Source organism: Callorhinus ursinus, unplaced genomic scaffold, assembly GCF_003265705.2.
Source record: "Callorhinus ursinus isolate GAN/ISIS: 27379988/994484 unplaced genomic scaffold, GSC_fseal_2.0 scaffold25, whole genome shotgun sequence".
In the NCBI taxonomy this organism is placed as follows: domain Eukaryota; kingdom Metazoa; phylum Chordata; class Mammalia; order Carnivora; family Otariidae; genus Callorhinus; species Callorhinus ursinus.
In genome coordinates, this window is record NW_027397087.1 from 17,623,284 (window position 1) to 17,637,574 (window position 14,291).

Sequence of the window (14,291 nt, forward strand, 5' to 3'; positions counted from 1 at the left end):
TATGGTCAGAGGAGAGGTCTAAGAAATAAGCCCTGGGGAACTCCAACATTTAAAAGTCGGGGAGTAAAGGTGATATCAGCAAACTAATGAGGGGCAGCCAAAGAGTTAAAAAGCAAATCAAGAGTGACCCGTGTCCTGGAAGTAAACTGAAGAAAGTGTTCGAGGGGGAGGAAGCAACCAACTGTGTTAAATCATGCCATTGGGTAAGTAAGAACTAACCACAGGATTCAGTAAGAGGAACTCGTGAATTACACTTTCAGAAGAGTGGTAGTGAGTATGCAGAACAGAAAATGAGGAGAAAAACTGGGAGACAGCAACTCTAAGCAACTCTTTGAAGGTGCCATAAGGACAAGGAAATGGAACCTGACAGAAGGTGGAGAGAGGGTTTTTGGTTATTGTGGCTGTTTGTTTCAGAATGGGAATGGGCAAGATTATAGCACGTGTGGCATGCTACACTGTATTAGTGAGCTTGGGCTGCCATAACAAAATACCACAGACTGGGTGGCTTAAACAAATGTTTTCTCCCAGTTCTGAAGCCTGGAGGCTGAGATGAGGTTGCCAGAATGGTCGGATTGGTAAGAGCTCTGTTCTTGGCTTGCAGATGACTACCTTCTTGCCGTGTCTTCGCATCGCAGAAAGAGACCAAGCTCTCCAGTGTCTCTTCTTATAAAAGTACTCACTATTCCTATATTAGGGCCATGCTCATGACACCTGATTTAACCTCAAGTACCTTCCCAAAGCTCCATATCCAAATACCATCACATCGGGGGTTAGGGCTTCAACATATAAATGGGAGTTGGAGTTAACATATGCCAATGTGGTGACCAAGGGGAGAAGGGAAACTCATGGAGAAGAGAGGAAACAACTGCAATAGTGATGCCTCTGAGTAAGCAGGAACAGATGGGAGCTAGCAAACAAGTGAAAGAAATGGCCTTGGACAAAAGCACAGACAGTGGGGCACCTAGGGCGCTCAGCTGGTCGAGCATCAAGTCATGATCTCAGGGTCGTGAGATGGAGCCCTGCATCAGGCTCCATGCTGGGCATGGAGCTTAAGATTCTCTCTCTCCCTCTGCCCCCCACCCTGCCCCCGCTCACATGCTCTCTCTCACTCTCTAAAAAAAAAAAGGCACAGACAGTTTACCCATGGCAGCACAAAGGAAGGCAGGACATATAGGCCCAGATGTCAGGAAGCGAACAGATACAGGTAGATGGTAGGAGCTTACCAAAGTTCTCTTCTGACTGCATCTATTTTCTCAGGCAAGAACCCACAGTAAACAAATGCTGAAGCAGGCAACTGGACCATCACAAGGGAATCTGCCAATACCCAATGGCACAGAGCTATGGTTTTAAACACCTACCCAGAGACAATGCATAGAGTCCATGCAAGGTAAGAAGTCACATCAGAGGCAGCTGCATGACCCCAAGAAAACCACTAAGGAATATCCCCAAGTGAAAGGATGAAATTGAGGGAGGAAAGAAACCTCTGAAAAGGGATACGGTAAGGAAGGGTCTATCTACACCTACACTCTGAGTGGAGGAGGAAGACTCCCCTGGGCATTTACAACAACAAGGCAGGCCCCCTGACACCCAAACTCACACTACCTGCATGGCACAGCAACTTCCAAGTTGAGAATTTAGTTTAAGTTTGGCTTGCCCCCCAGGTACTTGGCAGAAGCTAAAAGGTGGCACTCTCAACCGAGGTCTCAAAGAATCCCCACAAACACACTTGTAATAAACATTTTCTCAGTGAAAGACAAAGTGAGCTGGTATGGCCTTGCTACCCAATACACCCAGGCTAAAACCCCAGGTCTGCCTTTTCACTAGTTCTAACTTCTCCAGGAAGTTCTCAAGCTGCAGTTTCCTTTTCTATAGATCAAGGAGAGTAGTGCCTGTCCCACAGGCCTTGTGGAGGCACAGGATCTCGTACATAACACTCAATCATTAGTAGCTGCTGTCATAGTAGTAGTAGTAATTATCCTCATCACAAACTACTTGCAAGTTTTACTTAATAATGAAAAATAAAAGTTGTCACCACCAGTAAAGTACTCCTACACCATCTACCCTCACCTCCAACATAACTGAACTCAACTCTAACCCATTCTCTGGAAAACTCATGGATCAAAGAACGAATCACAACAAAAACTGGGAAAATGTATGCTTAGAATAATTATGAAAATAATACATATCAAAACTTATGGAATTAAAAAAACTTGTGAGATAAAGCGAAGCTTAGAAGGAAATTTACAGTGTTAAATGTATATACTACAAATAAAAAAAGGCTGAACATCCATCCAAAAAAGTTTGAAAAAAAAAAAAACAGAACTGAACAGAAATAAAACAGAAAAACAAACATATAATACATAGGTCTACAAAACCAAAAGTTAGTTCTTCAAAAAGACTTACAAAACTGATAAACCCTTAGTGAGAAGAATCAAGAAAAAGAGAAGGCATAAATATCAAAAATGAAAATGAAATCACACATGTATTACAGATATTAGAAAGATAAAACGTTCCACACAATTTTATGCCAGTAAATTTGAAAACTTAGATAAAACTGGCAAATTCTAGATAACTTACCAAAACTGACATAAAAAAGAAATATAAAATATAAATAGCCCTATAATTATTTAAAAACCTAAATCCACAAAGAAAACTCATGGTCCAGATGGCTTCACCAGCAAATATTTGAGAATAAAAATACATCAATCTGTGGGGCGCCTGGGTGGCTCAATCGGTTAAGCGGCTGCCTTCGGCTCAGGTCATGATCCTGGGGTCCTGGGATCGAGCCCCAAATCCGGCTCCCTGATCAGCAGAGAGCCTGCTTCTCCCTCTCCCTGCCACTCTGCCTGCTTGTGCTCTCTAACCATCTGTCAAATAAATAAAATCTTAAAAAAAAAAATACATCAATCTTTGATATTGGTTCATTATTTGTAACAAATGTATACTAACATATGTTAAGAATAGAGGAAATTGGGTGTGGGGTATATGGAAACTCTCTGTGCTATCTTCATAATCTTTCTGTACATCTAAAACTATTCTAACATAAGTTTATTAAAAAATTAAATATCCCACACTTTTTAAAAAAAACTACATCAATCTTGCATAAACTCTTTCATAAGAGTAGATAAAAGGGAACTTTCCAGTCCATTTTATGAGGCCAACATGACACTGATATCAAAATCTGTCAAGGACATTACAAAAAAAGGAAAAATTACTTGCCAGATTTCACTCTAACACACAGATCTCACAAATCCTAAACAAAATATTAGCAAACCAAATCCAGCAAGGATAATACATTATAATCAAGTTGAGGTTATTCCAGAAACACAAGGTTTATTTAATACTTGAAAATAAGTCCATCGATTTCATCTTATTGAAAGAGTAAAAGTGATAACCTCAGTAGATTCAGGGAAAATATTTCCTAAGATTCAACATCATTTGTGATTTAAAAAAAAAAAAAAACTCTAACAACTATAAATAAGGAAATCTCCTTTTTCTGAGAAAGAACAACTACAATAAACATAATAATTAAAGGTAATAAGTGAAAGGTATCCTTAAAGACAACTACTCTCACTTCTTTTATTCAACATTATACTAGAGGTCCTAGATACTGTAATAAAAAAAAGATATACAACAATTGAGAGTTAGAAAAGATGAACTAAAACTCTCATTATTCATAGAAAATAAAGTTATGACATAGAAAACCAAAGGAGTCTCCAGAGGGTTTATTAGAATCAGTGACTATGTAAGGCTGCTAGGTTTAAACTCAATATACCAAAAATTAATTGCATTTCTATCTACCACTAACAATTATGAAATGAAATTTACATAATGATGCCATTTATAACAACATTGAAAACATCAAATACCTAGGAATAAATCTAATAAATGCTTAGGGCCTCTACAAAAAATATTATAAAACAATACTGAGAAAAATAAAAAGTTTTAAAATAAATGAAGGCCTATGTTGTGTTCATGATGGGAACTCAATTGTAAAGATGCCAATTCTCTCCAAACTGACCTATTGAGTCAATGCAGTACCAATCAAAATCACAAGAGATTTTGTTAGTTTTTTTAAAACTTATCGGGCTCGGGGCCCCTGGGTGGCTCAGTCCGTTAAAGTGTCTCTGCCTTCTGCTTAGGCTCCCTGCTCAGTGGGGAGTCTGCTTCTCCCTCGGCCTTTGCCCCTCCCCCTGCTCATGCTCTCTCTCTCTCAAAAATAAATAAATAAAGCCTTTAAAAAAATAAAATAAATAAATAAAACTTATCAGGCTCATCCTAAAATTTACACGAAAATACAAAGGGCCTGGCAAGGATGTGGAGAAAAAGGAACCCTCGTGCACTGGTGGTGGAAACAAAAACTGATATAGCCACAGTAGAAAACAGTATGAGGTTCCTCGAAAAATTAAAAACAGAAATACCGTATGATCCAGTAATTCCACTACTTACCGAATCACTAATTTGAAAATAAAAAGGGCCAAGAACAGATAAGATAATCTTAAAGATGGGAGGACATCCTCTACCAGATAATCAAGGCAATTTAAAAGCTATAGCAATTAAGACAGGTGGCTGGTGTAAGAAAAGGCCAGTGAGAGAAAATAACCCAGAAACAGACCCACATAAATATGGACATTGGATTCTATGACAAAAGTGGTAATACAGAGCAATGAAGAAAGAAGAGACTTCAATAAATTGTGCTGAACTGGAGATCCATACAGAAAAAAATCAAACGACCTCTGCCTCAAACCATATCCAAAAATTATTCCACATGAATTCCACATGAATAAATGTGGAAGACAAAAACAAATGTCCAGATTTTAGGTCACCAGTTCTTTACCTGAGGCCCCCAACTCAAGGGGCCTAGGGACAGAATTCAAGATAGAAAAGATATTTTTTATATATCCTGTATCCACTCATGTCTTAGCATTTTAGTGTGCCAGTTCTAACTGACAGTATCTACATATCTTTGCCTGAGGTTTTCTAGTTGTTTTTGAGTGCTGAGAATTAATGCCCTGCCCTAACTAGCCCCCAACCAACAACCAATGTGTATGAGGAACATGCGTGAGGAACACGATGTTGTGAGGAACACTGGCTCCCAGAATTGCCCAGACATCCAAGCTTGTTCATCACTTGCGTGATAATGTACCCCTTATGAAGCACCCTTGCTTCTATGCCTCAAATCCAGTGTATTTCTTGGTGATCATCTCCCTATTACTTACTTATACTGGAATCCCTGTCTCGGGATCTGCTTCTTGAGAAACCCCAACTAAGACCCAGGGTTACCATGAACTTGAGTGGTGAAAAACAATTACTTCTCTATTTTCATAACTGCTAACTGAAAGAAATGCTAAATTTCAGTTATGAATATAAGCAACAAACCAAAGTAGTATTAGTGGCACCTATGACTTTATCTCTAAGAGAAATCACAGATGTCTTAGTATTACAGGACAGTTGCTGTAAATATCTCAAAATGTTTTTTGACACACCTTGCTACTTTCAAATCGTTAGTTATTAGTTCACTAACAAACTGCACATGGCTGCAGTCTTTCTGTCTACAATATTGTGCATTCTTCCTGTCTATAATCTCACCTGTTGAGCAACTGCCTCTGGGCCAACTAATTACTCAGGACAAAACGGTTCAGTGGTTTACAACTAGAGATTAAGCCAAAAAGGGTGAATTATGGTGTTCTTGGAAAACCTCTTCTTCCCTTGTAGTGTAATATAAAAGTTTTAATTCCATATACAACAATTAAGTACAATTAAAACTTTACCTAGTGATTTTTAAATGTAATTTTTTGTTACTGAAGCATTAACCCAGAAGTACATGATAGCAATTATCACAAATTTATTTTTTAATATCTTGAAGCTGTATTTCAATAACTTTATGGTACAATTTTTATAAGTTCAAAACCATGCAAAACTAAACATTATACTATTTGGGAATTTATACATGTGAAACTAAAAAAAAATGAAATAAGACATAAAATGCAGGATTCTGGTTGTCTGGGTGGGAGGGGAAAGAGAAGATGCAAGCAGGATGATAAGGAACTCATCAGTTTATGTTCTTTGTCCCAAATCAGTAGTAGGTACATGTGTATTATTATACTACATATGTTATATATATATACTTCAAATATATTCCTTTATACTTATAAAATATTTTATAACTTGGGGTGCCTGGGTGGCTCAGATGGTTAAGCATCTGCCTTTGGCTCAGGTCATGATCTCAGGGTCATGGGATCGAGCCCCACATCGGGCTCCTGGCTCAGCAAGGAGCCTGCTTCTCCCTCTGCCTCTCTCCCTGCTCATGCGTTCTCTGTCTGTATCTCTGTATCTCAAATGAATAAATAAAATCTTTAAAAAAAATATTTTATAACTTAAAAATGAACATTCATAGAATAAGAAAAAAAATTCTTGAAAATTAAAAATGTGATAGCAGGAAAAAATTATTTCAAAGTGAAAGCCAGGTGATGGGTATTAACCCATACCATGACATCATCTTGAAATTTCAGAACACCAAGGATAAGGGGAAGATTTTTAAAACCTCTACAAGCTGGAGATGGGGGAAGTGCAGTCCTAATGGCACTGTACTTCTCAAATAGCAATACTGGTAGCTAAAAGGCAACAGAGCTAGGACATAAAAAATTCTCAGAGAAAAGTTTCAACCCAATTCTATGTCCAGCCAAATCAAACATAAAAGAAGAATAATTGTTTAGGCTTTGCAATGCCTTAAAAATTTTTTTGCCCATTCACCCTTCTCAGGAACCTACTTAGAGGGTATCTCCATCAGAGCAAGGAAAGAAGATAAATGATGCTAAGAAACAGGGCAAAGAGAATCTCCTGAGGTTGGTAAAAGAAAATTCAAAAATGGTAGCTCTCCTATTTTAGGCTTGGAGAGCAACTAAGCCAGAGTGGGGCAAAGAGAACACACCTTTTCAGGACACCTCCTAGGTGGGATTACACCACCCAGCGGAGATCCAAAGACAGCCAGAGGTTTTCAGATGAATTAGGTATATAGAAAATGAAGCAAAGAATAAAACAAAGTAACTGGTAACTCCAAAGTAATTATTCTGTGAAGAGTATTTTACACAATCTTAACAATGTGAACATTTACCCAAATATTGTGAGCTATCTACAGCAGGAAGATAGGAGGAAAGAAAGTGAATACGTGTATGTAGCAAAAGTGGAGATGGGGACAACAGCTAGAGGACTCAAGTCTCAGCTTCCATAGCAGGAAGGCAAGAGAGGATACATAACACTGTAAAAGGAAAACAAGTTAAGAAATGGGAGCATAAGCAAGTTATTTTAGGAACATAAAAGGAAATACCAAAATACACAATTTGATGAATAACTGTCTCCAGGACACAGGAATTAAGAAGGGGGTGAAAGGAGTGCTTCTGGGATGCCTGGGTGGCTCAGTCGTTAAGCGTCTGCCTTTGGCTCAGGTCATGATCCCAGGGTCCTGGGATGGAGCCCCACATCGGGCTCCCTTCTCAGCAGGAAGCCTGCTTCTCCCTCTCCCACTCCCCCCTGCTTGTGTTCCTGCTCTCGCTGTCTCTCTCTCTGTCAAATAAATAAATAAAATCTTTAAAAAAATAAAAATAAAAAAGGAATGCTTCTTTGCAGTGTGAATCTAGTAGTACTATTTCGCTTTTTAAATTAACTTACATGTACTATTCTTTAAACATAAAAGTTAATTTTAAAAAAATGTAAGTTTTAAAGAAAGGTCAAATAATAATAAGAACAACAGCAGCAGCAGCAGTCCTTTATTTTCCCAAGTGCCTACTACCTATGGGGAACATACCAGATCTTTCACAAATAACTATCACTATTCCTCTGACCAGCTTTGCAGAGTAGGATTATCCCAATTTTACAGATGAAAAACCTGAAAATGGGAATGAAAAAGGAACGTTTTTAATTGTTCTGTTTCTTTTATGTTTTATTTGGTTCTTTACCTTTCCAGCAGTAGCAAAATATTCACCATCAGGGGACCATTCCATCAAATGTACAGACACTGAGGTTCTAAAAAAACAAAGTTAAACAGTCAGCATTTTTAAAATCTGGAACACTGTATATATAAATGGTCAAAATAAGATTTTCTTAACAAGAGTGTTTTCTAAAAATAAAAAATTTCACCTCCCCAAAAATACAAATTAATTAATAAAACTAATCTGAAGTTCATTTTGGGGATCCAAAGAATGCAATCAACATGCCTAAAAGATAGCTTCACCTATATGTCCCACCAACATCTTCAATATAACATGTTAAAAACTGAGCTCACCATCCTCCCTGGCTAATCGGTCCCCTTCACATAATCCATACTGTCAATGGTATAGCCATTCTTCCACTTAAGAGTGACTGGTAACTTTCATCCCCTTCCCCATCCCCATCCATATTTCATCCATTAATGAGTAATTCCCACGTGTCAACCTTATCTAGCCAAGTTTTGAGGTTATAACTATGAAAATATTTTTGCTTTTTTTCAAACAATCAACTGCAACAAAGACTGAAGGATAATATTATAATGGGTTCTGGTTAGAAAAGGTCCACTTTCTAAGCTTCTAAATATAATAGTACTGTCAAAAAATAGAGATCACTATGAAAGGGAATATATTTTAGGAAGCTTTTTTTTAAATTAATGAACAGAACAACATAGATACAAACTTGCACTGCCAGATGCACTTCCAATCATTTAAAACTGGAGGCATTTTATTATCAATTTCTTCCTCCTCTTCCAGAATGTCATCTCCTGGAGGAGCCCACAACTGAATAGAATCAGTTGCTGTCAACAATCTGTTATCTGAAATTTAAATAAAGTTCTGATGAATAAGCAAGGATTATCTGGAGAAAGAAATGCATATGCGGGCTTGTATTTAGGTCTATAAACTACTCTGTGAAAAATAAGCAATACTGTCTATGAAAAATACTTGGGGCATATCCATTTCAAATCCAAGAATCCACTACCCAAGAGAGTAGTTCTCAGGAGAGACTTGAGAACAAAAAAGAAGAGCTTACTGGCAAAGAGCTAAAGAGCTATTTTGTATCAGGTAAATCTAAAGAAAGGAAGAAAAGGAAGGAAGGAAAGCAAAGCAAGGCAAAGCAAAAGTACAATAACAAAACAAACCCAAAAAGCTCTGATATATAAACACAGAATGTTCTCAGGATATAACACTTAACTGAAGATTAATGGATTAATGGAATTTGTTTCTCTACATGGAATACAGAAATTACCTTCATTAATCATGAATGTAAAAAGAGGCAACAGCTATTCTCATTAGAGGCTTCTAATCTTTCAAATTTAAAGACAATAATTTCCTAAAACACAAATAATAAAACAAGATACGGGGGTTTTTTAGCCCTATTTCTGATTTTATTTCTTACTAAATACAGTAACAGTAAAGGACAGCACATGTTAACTAAGGAAACAAATCATCACTGTTTCTTGGAATAAGATATTCAAAGGCAGGCGGGAAAAAGCACAGAAGTAATAGTAAATTAAGCACTGTACAAAGCAGTGTATACCGAGAAAAAAAATACACACTCATCCACTAGCAAAAAGAAAATACACTACTGATAACTTTCTTATTATGAGAGACTATTGTAATCGTAATCATACATTTAAAACCAATATTAACTCTTTATAATTTCTAAATATAATCACTAAATACCTTGAGGGTCCCAGGCTAAATTGTATGTCACAGAGCTCAAAAAAAACTGCCCAGTTTTAAGCCACTGACACTTGAGTTGCTGAAACATAGAAATAAAAAAGAAAAACAGGTTTTTAAAGTAATATCCATAAGTACTCCCATTTTATCATTTTCTTTGACTTAAGACCTTATGATCTAAAATAAAGGTATAAATATTTCACTATTATTTTCAAAATACTGTTTCTAAAATAACTTCTGATAGTTCCACTTATTATTTATTCTACCATATCAAGCCACTTGCCATGCCCAAAGCATACTGTCTCAGGCTTCCTTCCACGTCTATAATCACATTCACATACTTAGGATATGCTGTTTCTCTCACTCCACCTGCAAACTGCTATGCTTCCATCAAGACCCAGCTACATCATCCCCTCTGCAGAGGGGCCTCTTCTGACACCCTGGCAGCACTCAGAGCACTCTTTACATTCTACCATTCTAACAGTGGTCACACTGGAGTATTACTCATTCATACATCTGACTTTCCTATTAAACTCCAACTCTTTGCGGAAGTAATTATGCCATAATAAGCTTTATGTCCTGAGTGCTGCAATGGCTGGAACATAGGCAGACACTCGTTTGTGAAAACAAAATGAATGCACATTAGAAAGAAGTACAAATTATCATAATCCTATGGACTCAATGTCTAAAATAAACTAGAAATATCTCCCAAAGTCAGCAAATTTGAACTATACAATATATACAGTCCATAAACCCATATGACGTATGTTGTATTCATTTGAATAACTTCCATCTTTTTTTCTTACCATTTTCATACTAAAAGGTAGAAAGAAGTTTTAAAGTATAAAAGTCAAAGGCCTGTGCCATGAAATAGAGTAACTGAAAAAAAGTTTAGATATTTCTTTGTAGCACATAAATATAAAATGTCCTTTTGTGAAAGTATAGTGCAATGTAAAGCCATGTCACCTTAGGCAAGTTATACATTAATTGCTTGGCAATAATAGTTTAATACACAAAAATTCACTCTCTCTTTATATTTTCTGAATACTTAAATGCTTCATTCAAGATAATATGACTATCAAGAAGCAGAATTTTAAAATTACTGCAAAACCTGAATTTCATTATCCAAAAATAATTTAAAATTTTTAAATGCTTTTTTTTAACCCTACCATTGCTGACCAAACAAAAGTCAAAAGAGCATTTTAAATACTTCTCAATAGATCCATTTTAGAGTAATAATCAAATCATCCCCAACTACAGGCATCCCTGATATTCCTTCCTTTAGTATTTCTCACAGTGCAATATGTAGGCCAACTCCACAGAAGAAATATTGAGGGTGAGGCCTGAAATCTGAATTTTAATATGTACTATAGGTGACTCTTAAGCACTCTCAAATTTGATATCCACTTCCTAATACTATATTTTAATTTGTACTTTTTTAAAATATGAAAAGAAATAATCAAATACATAGATTGAATGAAATGTATCAAATCTACTTTTTTAATGCATTTAAGAATACACTTTTTAAAAATTCCTGGTAAATACATACTCTTGGCATTCAGATTTCACACAGGCAGTTTTGACTATTTGTGAGTGATAACGGAGTCTTAATGAATGCAGTACTTTTTAAAAGGGTTAACGATTCTAACCATATAAGGTTTTCTGAATATAAAGTAAAATAAAATATAGCACCCAGAGTGAATCTGAATAGTTCTCAATGTGATATGTTAGATCACTTAGCTGATAAGTGACTTTACCTAAGTTCCTAACTCCATTAACAAAAATTTAGAAGCATCTGTTATGTTTCAGATCCTGTCCTAAGTACTTCAGATGCATCAGTGAACAAAAGAAACAAAGCTCCATATACATACCTTCATGGAGCTTACACTCTCAACAGTAAATAACAAATAAACAAGATAAGCACTATGGAAAAAGGTTAAAAATAGGAGGCTGGGGGTTAAAATAAGGGTGGCAGAAGCAAATGGCAATTTTTAAAACGGGTGGACCCCCGGTGAGAAGGTACTATTGAGCAAAGATTTATAGGATCTGGAGGAGCTGGCCCTAAAGCTATCTGGAGAAAGAAAAACATTCCAGACAAGAGAAAAAACAATGCAAAGACCCTAAGACGGAAAAGAACTGGTCAAAGAGCAGTAAAAATGCCAGTGTGGCTGGAGTGACATCAGAGAGGACAAAAACAGTAGGAGTTGAGCTCTGAGAGGTGGTAAGGGGGTACTGGAGGGAAGAAAGGGTACAGTCTAATTTAAGGCTTTTTGGCTTGGAGTCTATGAGAAATATGGAGTTTTAAGCACAGAAGTGTGTCATGACCTGCTGTTGAGAACAGAGAAGGGGGAGAGGGACATAAAGCATATCAGACACTACTTTGGTAATCTAGACAAGAAATACTAGTAGTTTAACTAAGGTAGATCCCAACTAACAAGGTAAATCTCAATTAGCAATATTGTAGAAAACTAGGCTTCTAAAATGTCTAAGCATATTCCTAGTGGATGTAAAAGATCTTACTATAAAGCACCAGACCAACTTCACATGGATGTTCCAGACCACCTTCAGCACCAGCTCCTGAGGAGCTCTTCACTGCTATAGACTGGATTCTAAACTTAAAACTCTAAAAAATTTCTACTACCATTTAATACTTACACAATTTCTCTTATGGGAATTTATGCCCAAGGGCTCAAAAATACAGACAGCATTACCATATGAAGCTGCAATCTAAAAAGAAATGAACAAAGCATTAACATTTAGGGAAAGAAAATAAAGACAACATCCTTTTCACGATAATGTATAAACTAATTACATATAACACAATCCCAGTACAGTATTTATGATTATTCCATTCCATAAATATAATTGAAAAAGTACTAGACTTAAGAATCTCTTCTCTGGGGGCGCTTGGGTGGCTCAGTCGGTTAAGCGTCTGCCTGCCTTCGACTCAGGTCATGGTCCCAGGGTCCTGGGATCGAGCCCCCAACATTGGGCTCTCTGCTCAGCAGGGAGCATGCTTCTCCCTTTGTCTCTGCCCCTCCCCTCCACTCATGCACACACTAGTGCTCTCTCTCCCTCTAATCAATAAATAAAATCTTTTTTAAAAAAGATTTTAACATAGGAATAACTTTATTAACAATGATACATTTCAATGGTGCATCTGTCAGAAATTTCATAATCCAGTGAAAATATAAAAACCATGAGAAGTAGAAAAAGACATCAAGAAAGTATTAAACAGGTATTCAAAATATATCAAACAAAATGACATTAATTATACCATAAAACAAAAAAATACCAATGGGGAAAACCATCTAGAAGAAGGAACAGAGAAGATGGACTAAGGAGAAGAAATCTCCTCACTCAAGGCGAAGAGAATGAGCTCACGTAGACATCTACAGTGGACTGAAGCTACAGATTTCGGGGCCAGGCGGACTTTATTCCAGGTCACATACCTGATAAAAAGGGACATAAATCCCTGTTCCTGGAAGCTACCAGAACCTGCTTTACAATAATTCCTTGAAAGCCAATTCCCAGTTCATACTCCTCTTGTCAAGAGTGAATCAACTACAGGAAACAGACCAAAAACCATTCCTGCTGACACTTCCGGACCTAAAGGTTAACCTATGAAACGAATTTACATGGATGTTCTTTTAAGGCCACCCAAAAAGGTCTACTGTCATTTCAGAGCTCTCTCACACCAAAAAGTGATTTTAACTGTTACTTAATATCTAACACTCGTTCCAAGAAAAAGCTTTTAATCCACAACTGTAGGGAGGAAACTACTTACAATGCCCAGCTGAAGGAAACACTTAGGCAAAAAGTGCTAAGAAAGATCACATTCAACATGTCAACTGATTAAAGAATGACCATAGTTACCTGACATAAAATCATCAATGCAAAGTTATCACTACAAGGACTGGGAATAAAGGAAATAAAAGAAGATGGCAAGAGAAGACACTAAATCAAAGGTGTCAGTTTTGCCTTCTTTATTTTCAACCAGGTAAGTAAGGAAAAGTGGAAACATGGTTATGAACACCAAGGACTTATATACGAAAAGAAACTTTGCTCTCAGATTATTGTGACTGTCACCAGCACACAAATAATTTATTCAAACTCATCTCTGACAACTATCATACAATTCTAAGCAGGTTTAAAGATACCCTATTTGGCTTAGGGAGATGAGCAATGAAAAATTAATGAAAGAAATCTGGCACTCTCAGTGTTTTCTAAACAATAAGCAATGCTTGGGGGGGGGAACTGGGGAAAAAATCAGAAAAGCAAGAAATAAGTATTAAAAAACACCAGGAAATTCAGTGTTTCAATACGAGATCAATGATATCACTAGACTATCATATCATGCCACATTTACACAAATACTAAAAGCTTGATACAAGCAGTTGGGCGGGACACTAAAAAATATTATAATACTAATTTATTATTTGGCATAAATTTGCAACATTACTATTTATCACCAAGAAAATTCCGTTTTAACATATCCTTGATAAAATTTGTTACTTCTCAGTAAAGAACAATTTCTAGAACACTAAGACTAAATTATTACAATTATTACAAGAAAAGTTCATTTTTATATTGTACATTTAACTCTTCTACACAACACTGGCCTTA

At 36.6% G+C, this 14,291-nt stretch overlaps 1 protein-coding gene across 6 annotated transcripts in view; it reads right to left on the bottom strand.

The window, feature by feature from the left end:
* The window catches only part of DMXL2 (Dmx like 2), a 141,726-nt gene that overhangs the window by 99,179 nt on the left and 28,256 nt on the right, over positions 1–14,291 (bottom strand). For 5 of the 6 annotated variants that reach the window (XM_073877007.1, XM_025883765.2, XM_073877006.1 and 2 more), the window contains exons 3-6: positions 12,321–12,392; positions 9,669–9,747; positions 8,665–8,800; positions 7,956–8,022 (exon numbers count right to left, since the gene is read on the bottom strand). In XM_073877007.1, coding sequence (XP_073733108.1) covers positions 7,956–8,022; positions 8,665–8,800; positions 9,669–9,747; positions 12,321–12,392 — 354 coding nt within the window. The remainder of the gene's footprint in view (positions 1–7,955; positions 8,023–8,664; positions 8,801–9,668; positions 9,748–12,320; positions 12,393–14,291) is intronic. The other variant, XM_073877008.1, reaches the window with a different exon arrangement.